Below are 16,584 nucleotides of genomic sequence, written 5' to 3'. Positions count from 1 at the left end.
GTTTTCTTGGAAGGATATTATAAGACTCACAAATGCTTGAAATGTTGGGGACCCAGCTTAGAAAGTGACAAGCACCTGGCTGATCTGAACTAAAAGGAAATTGCGGTGCTCTTTGGGAAGAATGGATATGGGGCAAACAAAACCCACCCATCCACCACTGCTTTCCTTTTCATGTCTAACAAGATCATCTCTGTGAGCTCTTCTAGCTTCTCTGTACTCGGAGGAGGAAATATATGCAAACAGGGTGGTCAGACACGCTCTGGCTAGATGTGCATCTGAAGGCTGCGTGCCGCTGAGGAAGTCTGAACCACAGCAGCACTGCAGAGGTTCACCAATTTTGGCACTAGCAAGTAGGAAGTAGGAGGGGTCTCAAGCAGGCAAAGTGTTTGGGTAGATAAATGATGAGGAACAAGCACAAATGATGCTTCCAACGAGTGTTAGAAGCTTCCAAAGATTTCTAACAGTCCCATCCTTTACAAAGGGCAGACTTGACTACATGAAAGAGACTATCCTAGAAGGTTCCCTCATGCCAGTGGGATACAGTATCTAGCACTGACCTGAGCTGCATATTTGAATGCAATATACATGTAAATGTTAAACAGTTTCCCAAATCAAAACTTGAAAACTGGTAGCCCGCAGGTAAGATATAGCCTGCAGAGAATTAGCTATCAACAAAAATACAGATTTTCAATTTTTCTGGAACAAAGGGAAGCTCTGGCAACACTGGGTCTACATCTCTGTGTAGCAAAGTTTCCTACTGCCTTTGCTGGGGATGTGGACTCTCCATGTTGCCAAACCTCCTTAGGGCCCTCTTCAGTCATAACGGCACCTGCTTGGACCCTGGCAGCATTCCGGTTTCTGACCCTTGATGTAACTACTTCTGTGACAGCCCACACAAGGCCTGTGTGTGAACAGCCATCTTGAGGTTCTACCAGTGGGGGTTTCCCTGACGACCTGTTCAAATTCCAAACCTCTGCTCTTGGGACCCCTTTGGTAAGATCCTTTCACTCCTGTCTTACTACCGGTAATGTTGGAAACAACTGTTTACCCCAACCAACCCACATGTCCCTTTTCTGTCACAGCTGATCTTCAGGCATCTTTCCTCCCAAATGACCTTAAATATCTGATGTTGTAAAAGGCAGCAAAGAACCCCCATTTAGCATTTTCTAAAATGCAGGGAAAAAAACAACTATGCATCTGAACAGAGAACCACTTCTTCTTGACTTCTTGGAAGACAATCACTGAGGAAAGCCTCCCTGGAGGATCATCTATTTTCTGTAACTGTGGATGTGCTGGGCACTAGTTGGTGATGATGATTCTTCTAAGTTGTTTCTTCTGCACACGTTTGATCCCATCTGGATGTTACTGCTCACATAATTCTATCCCTGATTTATAGCATACAATGTATTATAAGACCATTCACTTCACTCTTTACTTTGTGGGGTCCATTCCCTACAAAGCAGCCACATTTCCTTGCTTAAATCTCTTTGATGGCTTCCAGGCTCTTTTTAGGCTAAGCTTTAAGATTCGTGGAGAAGTCTACAAATCCTTGCAGTTCGATTCTTCCTTACCTACCAGGCTCCATCTCCCATTGCATCTTCCCTGGGTCACTTCACTTTGACCATTTGGGTCTTCTCTGAATTTGTGAAAGAAGCCAAGCTCTTTCCCAACTCAGGTCCTTGACTCTTGCTGTTCCCGGTTCTGGAGGGCTCCCATTCCTCCTCACCCTTTCCTATCTCCTACCTCACCTTTAAAATGTCACTTTGTCAGAGAAGCTATAGAGAAGCTATATTCCACTTCTCTCCCATTCTCCCACCCTTCATCTCCATTTCTCATAGTCCCCCGTCTCTGCTATTGCTTATAACACAATTTATGTTTTCCCACTAAACTGTGAACTCTTGAGAGCAAGGACCTTATCTATTTTGTGCCCAATGACTATGCAGGGGCAGCATGGTCCCTGACATAATCGAGAAGGTGAGCAATACTTACCTGTCAAATGAATGAAAAATCCACTTTCCATCCCACAGCCCGGTCTAACAACTTAGTTATCTTCTGTTGTAAATAAGACATCCTTTCTTAGGGAAAATATTTTTATTTTCCCTATAAAAAATATTTTTATATCAGGCATATAAGCAAACTGATGATTTATCAGAAGATAAGCCTGGTGGAAAGCTGTTAAACTTCTAGGTTCCTCAGGTGGGGTCCCACACCATCACCCGAGAACTTGCAAATTACCAGGCCCTTCTCCACACCACCTAAACAGAATATTCTGGGGATCGGGCCCAGCAATCTGTTTTAACAAGCCTTCCAGGTAATTCTGATGAACATTCAAGTTTGAAAACCATTGTTCCAGGCTTTCTAGTTTTTAATCTTTTTTTCCTAAATAATTTTTTTTTGGTTCCTAATCCTCGGTATAATCCTGCTAGTAAAACAGTAGAATCTTAAACTTGTGCAGGGAGAATCTTTGTCATCATCCAAAAGCCTTGAATAACGGACTATTTTTTTTAGAGTACGTTGGGTAGAAGGTACTCCCAGGACGTTTGTCCTCGTCGTGGGTACAGGCCTGCCCCGGGGGGCCTACTATCTAGACAATGTGTAACACTTGTTCTGTGCGATGTTGTAACAACGCTCAGGTGTAAATGACTAAAAGCTCCGCACAAAGGCAGAAGAGCTACGGTGCAAGCCTTTGTTCACCCATCCCTCCCGACTGCTCACCCTCGGTCTGATATCGCTCTTTTCCACCCAGAAAAGCAGACTGCCCAAGTTACAAGAATGTTGTGTGCCGCTGAGAACGTTTTCTATTAGGCCAGTTTTCCCCGGGGTACTGGAGAAGATATTCGCGGCTGCGGGAGCAGTTCCACTCCTGCCTCAACCTAGCACAGAAGTAATTGAAACTAAAAAGCCCTTCCAGCTTCAGAAGAACCGGAGGCTCGGGCCGACTTCCCCGCCCCTACCCTCTGGCAAAACCCGAAGTGGATTTCCTTAACGTCGGGATGCGAGCGGCGGCCGGCGGCGGCACGTCATTGCGCATGCTCCCTCGCCCCTCCCGCTCGGAGCCGGAAGGGGGAGCGCTCGCGGCCTGGGCCTGGCCTGGCCGGGGCGGCGGCACCGGCGGCCATCTTGGCTTCCCGGGGCAAGGCGGCGTGGGGGGAAGAAGTTGTAGGGTGGGGGCAAGAGGGAGGAGGAGGGGAGAGAGAGGGGGAGGAGGCCGCGGCGGGGCAGGGCGGGGACTGCCTGCCCGCCCGCCTGGGTTGCGGAAGTGGTAGCCGCTGACCGAGCCTGCTGCTTTCTCGCTACTGCTTCGGCTTCCCGGCTCCCCCCCGGACGGAGAGGGCGGCCCGGCTGTGGATGGTCAGATAGCTCCGATCTCCCGCCGCCAATCCCTGGCCCCAATCAGCACGGAGCAGACGGCGGCAGCGGCAGTAGCAGGCGAGGAGGAAGATGGCGGGACGGCTGCCGGCCTGTGTGGTGGACTGTGGCACGGGGTAAAGGGGCTGACTGACGGGGGTGGGGTGGGGTGGGGAAACTGAGGCGGAGGTGGGAAAAATGGCGGGGGAGGGTGGAGGTCGGGAGATGTGTGCTGCGGCAAGGTGCTGCGGCCGGCCGTGTCAGTCTTAGCCGCACCGTGTTGCCGGGGTGGGGCCCGGAGCCAGGGCCTCCCTTGTTACCTCGCTTCACCCGCTGGGACCGGGGCGGGGGCGCGGGGCCGAGAACCCCCCTGGGAGAGGCTTGCTCCGCGCGACCCCTCCCGGCCCTTCCCCCATCGCGGTGGGCAGCGCCGCCCAAGGAGACGAGGGGCTGGTCGCCCCTCCGGGGCCCGCGGTGCGGTCGGGGTGGTCGCGAACCTGGCGCACCCGGCTCTCCTTTTCCTCCACGTCCCTTCCTGCCCGTGGATTTGGGGACCGAGTGGATCGAGCGCGGGGACAGCCTGGCAGAGGAGCGAGAAAAGAGAAGCGGTCCTTGTAGGTTTTGCAAGATTGCTGTGACAACACTCTGCCCAGGGTGTGGGTGGGGAAAGGGAAGAATCGGACTCTGAAAATGGGAACCTAGGTCGGGGCTTTTCTTTGACCACCCACCTCCTCTTCTTTTCGGACTCCCGGTCTTTTCCATCTCCTACTGCGCTTTTACCGGTGAACCAAGTTACATTTTAATTTGAGAGAGAAAGATGTCATGTGTTACTTCTCTTGCCTCAAAAAAGTCCCCCAGTGAGCAAGCGCGCTGCAACTTCCTTAGTTTTGTCAAAGCCGCTTCCTGCTTTCAGTCTTTTATACCCTTATAAGGTAGTTTTTCGTTTCCAACCTGAATACATCTTACTAGAACTTTCAAAATTAAGCATATTTCAAGTAGATTGAATTACTGGTGCTAGTTATCACCTTATGTGAACTTAAAAAAATATATATATTACTGTTTCGCGGGGAGGGAGGAAGGGAAGCACCCGGGAAAATAATTTAAGTTGTGTGCGTTCATTCTGTGAAGGTAGTTCAAGTCGAGAAGGAAGATACAGAGCTCTGAAAGGATGTGGTTGCTTTTCAGGGAGTTACAAGATCTGTAGGGTAGCCTTTTAACGTGTAGATTGGCGTTAAACTGTATAAATAGGCATTTTAGAGTTTTGGCAACTTCGTATTTTCATAGAAAATACGGTCTATATTTTAATGTGGAATGACTTCTTTATGTTACAGTGTTGGGAGTGTGTGTGTGTTTGTCCTGTGCTGATATATTGTTTCATTTCTAATTCTCAGAATAATCCAATGAGTGGGGGTATGTTATGAGAGGTAGAGTATCAGCCTATTTTCCCTTTTTATTATTCAGCAAACTTTTGTTGCTTAAAAGGATTGTGTATGCTCCTCATTTCATTTGCTGTCTGTAAAACAGCTCTAATCTTCACGCTCAGAACTTTGTTAGTGTGACAGTTTCTAAAATCCCAGCTGTGCATGTGGAAACATCCGATTTGTTAACATTTTCCTCTGGGAAACGCCAGCCTACTTTAGCCTTGGAACTTCTAAATGTATTGTTTTGATGGACAGCTTATTAAAGGTATTATTTTTTTATTCTGATTTTCTTGAGCCAGTATTTGTTGTTGTTGTTGTTGTTGTTCTTTTTCTCTCTCAGTCTAATTGGTGAGTAGTTTCATGCTTAGGGTCAGTTTTAAAATTAGATTTGGCCCGACTTAGAAGATTTTCAAGTGTGTTTTGTTAAAGTGAAAAATACTGCTACATAATTAATATTTTATGCTTTAGAAATTATTGGGTTGTTAATAAAATTAGTGTAGATAATTGTAGTCCTAATAACTAACATGGTAACAAGTAGGATGTTACTTTTTCTCACTCTATTTTTCCCCTTTTGAAATCAGTTCTGGTTATTTTTGAGCTATACTAGGTATTTCATTGAGGTTAACTGTCCTTAAGTGACCTCCCTCTGATAGGGCAACCCTGAGTTTGAAACACATGCTGAGTGACCAGGAGGTGCTGGAGGGATTCAGTCTATACTTAGGATTATTTTTAATATTTCAGTTATTACTACGTTATTACATTTTACTTTATTACGTTAATTTTACCTCACAAGGTGAGGTAGTTAACTGGACACTCATGATTTAAATGGAAATGATTAGGATTCCCCATTGCCTCTCACCTTTTTTTACCATCTGTCCGAGCTCCATTTATTTTGGTCTTCAAAGGTTTTTTTGGTCTTTTGTGTTGCCTATTAATGCAACTCCTGGAAAGTCACACCTGCAGCTTTATTAGCACATAGAGGATAGCTCATTGAGATTCAATAAGCATATTTCAGTAAGGCCTTCATAGGGAGTTTTATGTTCCAGAGTACTGTGGTCCCCAGATGCAAATTGTGTGCCTATAATTTGTGTGTTTCTTTGTGCTTTAGAGAATGCATTCATCTATTTGGTCTATAATTACAATTACCCACTTAATATACATGAAAAGTTATAACGTAAATCTGGTTGCTCGTTCCATTTCATTATATAAATTAGGAAAAAGGTGACTGAAAAAATTGGCCATCTATGAAACGTGGTGTTCTCCGATAAGAAAAGCTGTAAGAGTTAGGAAACTTGAAGCTTAATCCCCAGATTTAAAGTTAGAGATCCCCCAGCAAAGATCCTTTATCTCAGCATAAGATAAAGAATCACCTAAGCTCAGACCATAAGAGAAAAGAACTCCTTTTGAAAAGAATTTAGAAATAACAGTTTCTTTCATATTAATATATCTACACACTTTTTTGGTCTGCATTGGAATAGTACTATAGAAAAAAATTTGGGTAGAGATTTTCATTGATAGGACTGGTTGCTTAAGAACGGAATTACAGAACTCAAATCTGCTACCAGTGGTGAGGGAAACTTTTTTTTCAAAGGGATTTTTATAACATTGTAACACTTGCAAAGTTTAAGAGGATCCTAAATTATTTTTTGCATGTTTTCACTCATTTCTTCAACCTTCAAGCCAAATAAAGGAACTCGTTACGTACTTTTTTATGCTATAGCTTGATTACAGAACTTTGCGTTGTCAAATTTCCTTTTCCTCTTTTTTTTTTTTTTTTAAAGATTTTATTTATTTATGTGACAGAGAGACAGCCAGCGAGAGAGGGAACACAGCAGGCGAGTGAGAGAGGAAGAAGCAGGCTCCTAGCGGAGGAGCCCGATGTGGGACTCGATCCCGGAACGCCGGGATCACGCCCTGAGCCGAAGGCAGACGCTTTAACGACTGCGCCACCCAGGCGCCCCTCCTTTTCCTCTTTATGGCTTTCTTTTTTACGTGATCAGTACTGCTTTGGTAAATTATTTCCATTATGGTAGCAGAGGTTAATATGGCCTTATTGTAGAGCTATATATTGATATCTAAATATATTCAGATTTAGAATGGATTCAGGAATTTCCGTAATTGACTTAACCTTCCTAGCATAATTTTAAAATGTAAGCATAAATATTTTGTTGGAGTCAGTGGATAAGGAGCTTATATAATTCATACTGTGGCCATGTTCTAGCAATTAGTACAGATAGGATGATCTTCTTTGAGAACCAGTGGGGAAGAGCTGAGTGGGTGGGGGAAAACATAAGTGGGAAGTTCATTTTTCCTATGTAAATTCTGTACATCATATTTAATAATAACACTATTTCTCCAGCCATCTTCAAGGGCAGAAATATTTACAGTATGTTGTTACCAAAAAACACTGAAATTCTTATTTCTTCAGGAGTCATGTTTTGCATGCCCTTTGAAGTAAGTATAACTGGCTCCTGTTGAGAAGTCATATTGTTTTTTGAGCATCTTTTTAAATTTAAATTCAGTTAGCCAAGGTATAGTACATCGTTAGTTTTTGATTTTATGTCGTTATTCATTAGTTTAATATAACACCCAGTGATGGTTATGAAAGGGAAGTGGGTGGGGGGATGGGGTAACTGGGTGATGGGAATTAAAGAGAAGTCAGTTTCTTACTTAGACTTACCGAAAATCTTCTTTCCTTTCCCACCAGTCTCTTCTGCATGCACATTTTGTGTTTAAATACTGACTTTGGGTTGTGTGTATATATTTTATCTAATGAATTTTCCAATCTAATTGTAAAGCACAGTTCAGAAATTTATTTTTAAGCACAGAATGGGAAGCTCCACTAGCGGAGTACCTGCTGGCCCGGATTTTAATTTATCTTAGCTTTATGACAGTCATTTTTACCTCATTTTACAAGTGAGCAAACAGGATTAGAGAAATTTAAATTACTTATTTAGTGGCATGTAGTTAGCAGGTGGTAAGAGTTGCTATTTGAACTTATGCTTTTCTGTATTGAAGCCCTGTGTTCTTTCTGTTACACTGCAGGGATTCCTGAGCCATGCACATTTCTTTGTTTTTATTAGTAAGGTTAATTCTCTTTTTAAAAATATTATTATAAATCCTAGCCTTATGCATTTGATTTGATGAATTAGAGAAACCATTCTTGTGGAAATCTTTCAGATTTGAGATATATCTGTATATCTATATATAGATATATAGATAGATAGAGGATATATGAATTCCTAGCTTATTTCCTTGTCACTTTGCTTAAATTGAAATTCTGTAAAAATTTACTCTGCTTTATCAGGAAATACTAACAGCTGGTATTTATTAAGAATTACATGTCAGACCCAGTGCTAAACGCATTATATTATCTTATTTACTTTTCACATCAACCTGAGAATTATCTCTGTTTTAAAGACAGAAAAATTTAGGGTTTAGAGAAGTTAAACTATTTGCACAGGGTATTGTAGCAAATAAATGTGGTACAGCCCCTACTCGATATAGTAGTCTCCTTACATAGAGGATGAGCCTTTGACAATTTTGAATCATTTCGATATTTTTTTGAGAGAATTCATTTATGATGTTGTAAAGGCAGAAAGTAGTGTTAGTAACTTAAGGATTACTTGCACAGGTAGAAAAAGTGGTATTGCCAAATCAAGGCTAACTATACACTTGGCAGCTGGTCAGACATTCTTGGAATTGTAGTGAAAATGTATAATACAGTCTGCTCTCAAGAATCTTAATCAGATAAGAGCTAAAAATTATTTTAAAAAATTAGGATGATAAAAGACTGCACTTTATCAAATGCTAAGATTTTTACTTTTTGGATAGTAATAGCTGCTCTGTAGGTTGTAAGAGATTATTGTGGTCAGGAAGAGTCAAGGAAGTTGCAGTGAAGGTAGGGTATGTGCTCTCCTTTTAAGGATTTGGCTATATACAGGAGATGGAAAAGCATACACAGCAGAAAGAGCTCGAGAGTAGCTGCTGCTTGTGTTTAGCCCTGATAGCATACATTGCACCACCCCCTTCCGTTGGAATTGAGGACCACGTAATAATGCAAATCTAGATTACGTAATGTGAAGGGGAACTAACATTTATTGAGCACCTACTGTACCAGGTATTCATTGTGTGTCAGCAGAACTTTGATTCAAAATATTTGTACTTGATAGGAAATAAAAATCCTTTATAAGAGGAGTTAAATGTTGTAAATAGGGCTTTTAGAATATTTGCAAAATGGAATGCAGTTGGATTGGATGTAGAGGAGGTATATGGAATGAAGTTATGGGACTTGACACGTAATATGAACTCACATCTTTTTTGAATGAGCGAGCAAATGAATGACGGAACAAGAATTAGGGGTATGGTTTAAAAAAAAACTGCCTGGGAAACACCCCATACCCAGTGACTCAGAATCTCAAGGGTTTGGCCTAGGAATATAAATTTAGATGCTCTTCCTAGATGATTTTTAAACAGCTTTCTCAGCGCCAGCTTTGCAGAAATTCTGAAATGTGATATTGGAAGTAGGAATAGAGCAGAAGAGAGAAATTTGGGAAAGGTTGCTTCTTTTTTGTTTGTACTTCCGCAGTTATATTGTTTTGTATTATGGTTAGCAAGGACTTTGTTGTCATAGCTGTTTTTGAGTTCAAGCTTTCCTAGCTGTATGACTTTGTACACTTCAAACTCTGCACGTCACATTTTTCCCATGTGTAATTTAGAGATCATAGTATCTACCTTATGGGTGGGGTTGGTTTGTTTGTTTCTTGTTGTTTGAGATAGTGCATGAAAATGGTTAGTCACAGTGCTTGACACATAGTAAAAACTTGATACATCATAATTATTGCAGTTATCAGTTAGCTCTCTTTTTTACTGAATTGACATTAAAATTTTTAAGGACAGGAACACAGTGTCTTATGCTTATTTATTTTTCTTCTGCAGTGCTTGGCTTAACACAGTTCTTTGCACAGTCAAAATGTTTTTGCTGATTTGAGAGATGGAGGTATAGCTAGGGCTTGGCAGTTGATTGTGGTGGATTGTAGTCATCAATGAAGATTAAAGAATTTTGAGTTTGAGTGGGACGATTAAGGGAGTTGGTTTTAAGCTGAGTATAATTGTTATTTGAATTTGTTATTGAATTTGGATGATGATCATAATTGGAAATATTCTAGAGGAAGTGACAAATACAGGAACTTCAGGAATGAAGGTGGAGATGTGGCAATCATCATTCAGTTAATAAACTCAATTTATAAATTGAAGCTATTAAAATGTTAAAGAGAAAACAAAAAGATTGAATATTAATGTTCCTTCTTTTAAAAATCTTGGATGTGTAATCTGGCATCCTGAGCATCACAATGCGAAGAATGAGTGAGCACTCCGAGTGATGAGTGATCCGCTATGCTGACAGCCAGTCTTCTGCTTCATCCCACTCTTTAGGAGGAGATTTTAGCTCAACATAGGGCTAAATTTCCCTCCACAGTGTTCCTCCTTGTCCAGTGTGCTTCCCCACCTCCAACAGATGAAAACAGCTGAATGATTGGAGTAGGGGCAGGAGTGTGGAATGGTTGAAAGGGAGCTTCAAGTAGTATGTTTTCTGAAACAAAATTCCCTGTGAATGCTTGTCTGTAATTCTATTGGAACTTGCAGTCTCTTTAATGACATTAGGAATCTATAATAGCCACTGGCATAAAGAGGCAAGAGCAAAGCAGTTAAGTAATAATAACACTACATTAACATGCTTCATAGTTTACCAAGCACTTACTACAAATTCGTGTATTATTAAGTAACAGCACAAGATAAGGTGATGTTATTGGATTAATGTTTAAATTTGGTTCTCCAGAATAGGATAGTGACTAACACTACTTTGTGTGCTGGTGGTTTTGTATCTTTATATGGACCTTTATATCATACAATAAATATATAAAAGATATCTCCATAATTGATGAATACCAGAACAAAAAGACAAATAATATCTTAATTTTTCCGAAGGACCATTTGTGTAATTTTGTTTTCTTTCAAGATTTTTTTCAAAACCTTTCAAAACTGTTGACTTAAACTCAAGTCATTCTTACGTACTCCTTATAACCAGGAAAGGAACAGCCTTGAATTTGTGTGGTCTGGTATATTTTCCTTTCTAACTCCTCTCTACCCCTAATATATACCTCACAAAAATATTTTCTTCATCTGTTCTGATGCTTAACATTACATCTTTAAATATTCTCTCCTTTAAGTCTTGCCCATTGTGAAAATGCAGTTCCCTTTAGAAGGGTGTCTTTAAGACTTCTTCAGTTACAGTACTTAGTGTGAATGAGGGGTTACTATGAGGAGATTGAAAGTCTGAAGATGGGGAGTTAGGGTGCAAAATGCCTTACAGTTTAGGGTTGGTTTTGGAACTGTAAAATTACAAACTATGTTTTTAGTATTGGTCTGTGATAAAACTCTATTGTTTGCTTATTTAAAGTCTTAGAGCTTAGTATAATTAAGTATGAAGTGTTTCTCTTTAAGCATTTTTAACTTCAGTTATTTCAAGACCACAAAAATAGCAGTTAATGTGTATTCGTGAAACTTACTTTAGTGGATTAAGGGAAGTGCCTAATGACTTACGTAGAATTATGGAGATGAAAAAGACTTTGAGAAATAATTTAACCCGCTCTTTATTTATAAATGAGGCAGAGTTCCAGAGTTGAGAAATGTTTTTCAGGATTGTTCCTAGTTATCAATTGATAACATTGTTGAATTCTCTTTAAAATTTTCTTAGGAGTTCACATTTATGAGTTACAGTAGTTGACATTTCTTCTTGCCAGTTGAAATAACAATATATATTTTTTTTAATAGTTAAAGTAGTTTTGTTGAGGCCTGGTTCAATACATGCTTCAGAAATCTCTGGTGTTTTTGTTGTAATACAGACACATACTAGATGGCACAGATGCAAAACTAATTTTGTTTCCCATCACAACATTTTAACACACATTCAGAAACTATTTTCATAAAATGAATGCCCTTTTTAAGGAAATACTTTTTTAAATTGTTTCAGACATTTAAATTTTAGAAGTACTTAATTTAGTTTTTGGATTTGAGTTATTTAAAGACATTACATGGGATGTGTACAAATCAGCCTTTCAAAGCCCTTTAGGAGTTATGTTTTTGAGATAATTATTTATAACCTTTTCAGAAACCCTATGAAGTGTAGGTACTGTGATATAATAACTTTTAAAGGTTAGGAAACAGGTACAGAGAACTTAAGTAACCTGTTCAAGTAAATAGTAGCTACCGTTAGGTAGTAGAACTAGCATCGAGCCCTCAGGCAGTCTTGTTCCAGAGCCCACTGTTAATACTGCCTTCGATTGGGATATATTCAGTATCAGCGGTTAAATTGTTAACCGAGTCTTTGAAGAGTATTAAATTTTAAACAGACCTTTTTTAAAAAATGAATTTTTAGAACTGTTAATGGGAAGTCTTAGTGACTAATTCATTGATTTGATTAACCTAAAACACAAGCAAGTTAACCAACATAGAATTATTTGTTAACTATTTGAATATAGCAAGGACAGGCATTATATGAAACATGATAAAGCTGACAATTGCTGGTTAATTCAGGACAGCTCAGTTAAGGAAATGATGTGTAATTACATATAACTTCAGAATAAAGGTATACATATTCCTGAAGCTGCAGGTTGAATAATTGATGCATTACAAAAGTTATTTCCTCTCATTAATGCAGAAATGAAATTGTTGAACTTAAGAATAAGAACTTAAGAATATAGGATTATAGAAAAGAAACTTTTTCATTAGATTCAGAGTACTTAATGTTTGGTATTTGAATCTGAAAATAGTGAATATATAGATTAAGGGAACAAATGGGTTACCATAAAGTAGCTTTTTTTTTTCCCCTTTAAATAAAATTAAAGAGATTGTTATCTCTGGAGTTTAGGATGAATTTTGATGCATTTTATCTAAAAAGTACACAGTTTTAGTGGACACTTTTGTTTCCTGTTTGAAAGTATTTATTTTAAAATTTTGCTTCATACTAATCAAAAAGGGTAGAGGTAACAGAGCAAAGGAAAGAGACCTTTTTGGGCTTTTTTTCTTTTCTTGATTAATCTGTTACTCAGATAACAGACTAGTTGAGAATTTTATTGCTTCCAAAATGCATTTCGAAGGGGCCTGCTTTACTTGTTTCTAGTTGCCTTGTTAGGAAAGTTATTTTAAAAGTAAAACAATACTTTTTTTTTTTAATAGTGAAACAGGGTTTAAGTTGATAGGAAGAATCTGAGAAGTAGAAATGAGAGGAATGTAATGTGGTTATATCAGTGAGAAATCTTGGATGCAAACAACAAAATAACTAGCTAATATAAGCCAAAAAAGTAATTATTGAAAGGGTATGGTGTAGATTACAAAATTGATGGGAAGGCTGGAGAACTAGGCTCAGAAAAGCAGTGAAAAGGAGACCACGCAGCAAGAGTATGCCATCAAAGTCACGTTGCAGGAAGTTGGCAGGATGCTGCAACTAGATACTAGCAATGTAAGTTCTAAAACATCTGTTCATCTTGTAGTTATTCAGTCAAGATTCAAAGTTCTGACCTGAGCTCAGATTGGTTAGGTATCGATCATGTGATGTGTAGTAGGTGGCAGGAGTGTATCAGTATCAGGTCTTCCTTCTATAAAGGGATGTGAGGTTTTGTGTCCTGCAAACACTTAATCCTTGGTGGATTCATCAGAATGGGAGTGGGAATTTGATGCTGGCAGAAAAAGTGAGTGTCCACTGTCGGGAGAGAGATGAGGTTGGGGAAGTTTTGTGTCCATTTTTCTTTATGTTGCCTTAAATTCCTATTTCATTTTGATAACTGCTTGATCCTTTTAAATAAGTAGCAGTTTGAATTAACACATTTTATTCCAAAAGTGCAAAAACCCTGTGAGTTGCATAGTGTTCATTCTAAATGTGTGAATCAAGAACAGTTTTTGAAAGGAATAATTAATGATGGTGTGAATAATATGGGATTTTTCATTAGAACAGAGGTGTAACAGTCTAGTAATTTTGGGATTATGGAATATTTTGGCAAGTAGGACCAACTTGATAAATGCAGCGATATGATAGGCCATTTCTTTAAGTTTTTTTTTTTTTTAATAGTAAACCTGAATTATAATTAAGAGAATTTGAGCTGCACCAGTTTTTTCTTTTTCAGAAATAATGGGCCGTATATATTTATTTATGTACAACAAAAAAACTGGGAAGTAGGAAATAGCTTTTGCATCTGTTTTGTTGATAGTTGGAAAAATTGTTTTTCAGTAATTCTAGTGAGCACCTGTGCAAACGCATTCTTTTGCAGTACTTGTGTTGTAGAATATAAGGATGATTAGGAAATGGTGCCTGCCTTTAGGAAGCTCACATGTACATACTAACAATATGGTAAATGCTCTGGCAGGTATAAATGAAACTTTTTGGAATCATAGGTGAAGGAAAATTTACTTTTTCCAGGGAAGATGAAAAAAGGCTTCCTGGTAGAGATAATAACTGAAGTAGGCCTTTAAGGATGAATAAAGTATTGATTGGCAGAAATAAGACTAGTGTACAAGGTGAGAGAACAGTAGTAGGAAACAAAGTGAGATGGAAAAGTATAGGTTGAATTTGGATATGTTAGGTTTCGTATGGTACAAGGAAATAGTGATGTTTAATATGGTACAGAGAAATAGTGAAATACTTGATACGGTACAGGAAAGTAGTGAAAGTGTCTAATGTATGATAAGTGCTCAGTAAGTGCTTCTTGAGTTGAGTTAAAAAGATACGTTGGAACTGGATTATGGAGGTCCGAAAGTCCTTGAATTCTGCACTGCTTTGGTATTTGTGTTGTAGGTGGTATGAAGCCATAATCTATCATAAACCAAGTTTATGAGACTAGGAAGTATATTTGGTGACTTCATTATGGTGATTTATGGTGATGAAAATAATAGCCAACAGTTATATAATGCATACTGTGTGTCAGGCACTGTTCTAATTGCTTTATATGTATTAATTCATTTTGATATCTAATCGTATAAGGTAGGTACTGTTACTTTCTTTTAAAGATGAAACTGACAAAGTGTAAGTGGGGAAGATCCCATAGCTAGCATTACAAACTATACTGTTAGTTCTTTCTCTGGTTTTATTTTGGAAGTAACTACTCCTATTTAAAGGAGACAGTACAAAAGACACTGACTTTGGGAGCTGATAGATATTTGAGTTCATCTCTAGCTTTAGTATTTCTTTGCAGTGGTTTCTTCTTCTGTGAGGTGTACTTTCCCCAATATGGAAACAGATGCATTTTGCATGGTTTTGATAATGATTAGGGATAATATAAAGCACATAGTAAAATAATTGACATACAGTAACAACAGCAGCTGTAGTTAAAATTGATATAAAAAGGTGCAAATCAGTGAGATCTCATATGATCTCAATATGATAATTGTCTTTCTCTCATTGACTTATTTCTCTTAGCATAATACCCTCTACTTCCATTCATGTCATTGCAAATGGCAAGATTTCATTTTTTTTGATGGCTGGGTAATATTCCAGTGTGTGTGTGTGTGTGTGTATGTGTGTGTACATATATATACACACATACATATATGTATATATATATCCCACATTGATAAGCGGAATTTAAGTAGCAAGGCATAGGATCATAGGGGAAGAGAGGAAACAATGAAACAAGATGAAAACAGAGAGGGAGACAAACCATAAGAGACTCTTAATCTTAGGAAACTGGGGGTTGCTGAGGGGAGGGGGTTGGGGGGAATGGGATGGCTGGGTGATGGACTTTGGGGAGGGTATGTGTTGTGGTGAGTGCTGGACATTGTGTAAGTTATGAATCACAGACCTGTACCCCTGAAACAAATAATACATTATATGTTAACTAAAAAACAAAACAAAAAAACCCCCAAATAAAGCCATTAGAAGGCTAAAAAAACCCAAAACCCAAAAAACAGAACTAGAAACAACCCAGATGTTCTTTAACTTGTGAATGGTTAAACAAACATACATACCATGGAATAATACTCAGCAATAAAAAGGAATAAACTATTGATATATGTAAAAAAAAATGGTATTGCGTGTAATCAACTACTTATTTCACCACTGGAATTCTCAGTTCTGTGCTGAATACTATGGTACATACAGAAAGCTATGGCATGATTTTATTCTTAGGCTTACAGTTGAGTTCCAGAGTTGAAACTAATGTATGTGAAATAACTAAAGATGGCATATTAGTATTTAGTTGGGGAGATTAATAACGGCTGTAGTGTTTGGGAGGATTGTTTGTGAAGGAGCTGAACTTGCTCAAATTCTTGGAAAAGCATAAGTAGGTTATGATAGATGGAAGGGAAGGCAAGCTTTGTTAATGGAAGCTAAATTGGAAGCTTTATGATGGTAGGATGTCTTTTTTGTTCACTTCAAGTTATGGCCTTTTGCATAGTATTTAGTAACGCTCTGTAAATATTTTATTGATGAAGTCAGGCAGGAGTTTGGAAATATTGGAGGGAGGGATCAGCTAGGAGATTGCGCTACTTGGAATTGATCCTGTTTGGAGCTGTGGGATAACAGGTAGTTAATTTTATTTATTTATATCTTGCCTTATTTCAGAAGGATTTTAAATGGGAAACTGGTTTAGAATTGATTTGATTGGCAGTAGATTGTGTAGATAATTAAGCAGAAGATCGATAACAGTTAAACTTAGGCAGTATCAGTCTGAGTCTCGAATTTTATTCTATTTTAAACAGCTCTATTGAGATATGATTAATGTACTGTAAAATTTACCTTTTTAAAGTGTATAATTGAGTTACTCAC

At 38.8% G+C, this 16,584-nt stretch overlaps 1 protein-coding gene across 1 annotated transcript in view; it reads left to right on the top strand.

The window, feature by feature from the left end:
- Positions 1–3,170: 3,170 nt before the first annotated feature.
- Positions 3,171–16,584, top strand: part of ACTR3 (actin related protein 3) — a 62,726-nt gene continuing 49,312 nt past the window's right edge. The window contains exon 1 of the mRNA XM_026510114.4: positions 3,171–3,485. Within this exon, the coding sequence (XP_026365899.1) occupies positions 3,442–3,485 (44 nt within the window). The 5' untranslated portion in view covers positions 3,171–3,441. The remainder of the gene's footprint in view (positions 3,486–16,584) is intronic.

Source organism: Ursus arctos, unplaced genomic scaffold (assembly GCF_023065955.2).
Source record: "Ursus arctos isolate Adak ecotype North America unplaced genomic scaffold, UrsArc2.0 scaffold_1, whole genome shotgun sequence".
In the NCBI taxonomy this organism is placed as follows: domain Eukaryota; kingdom Metazoa; phylum Chordata; class Mammalia; order Carnivora; family Ursidae; genus Ursus; species Ursus arctos.
The sequence above is the reverse complement of the archived record's forward strand: the minus strand, read 5'-3'. Positions and strand labels throughout refer to the sequence as shown.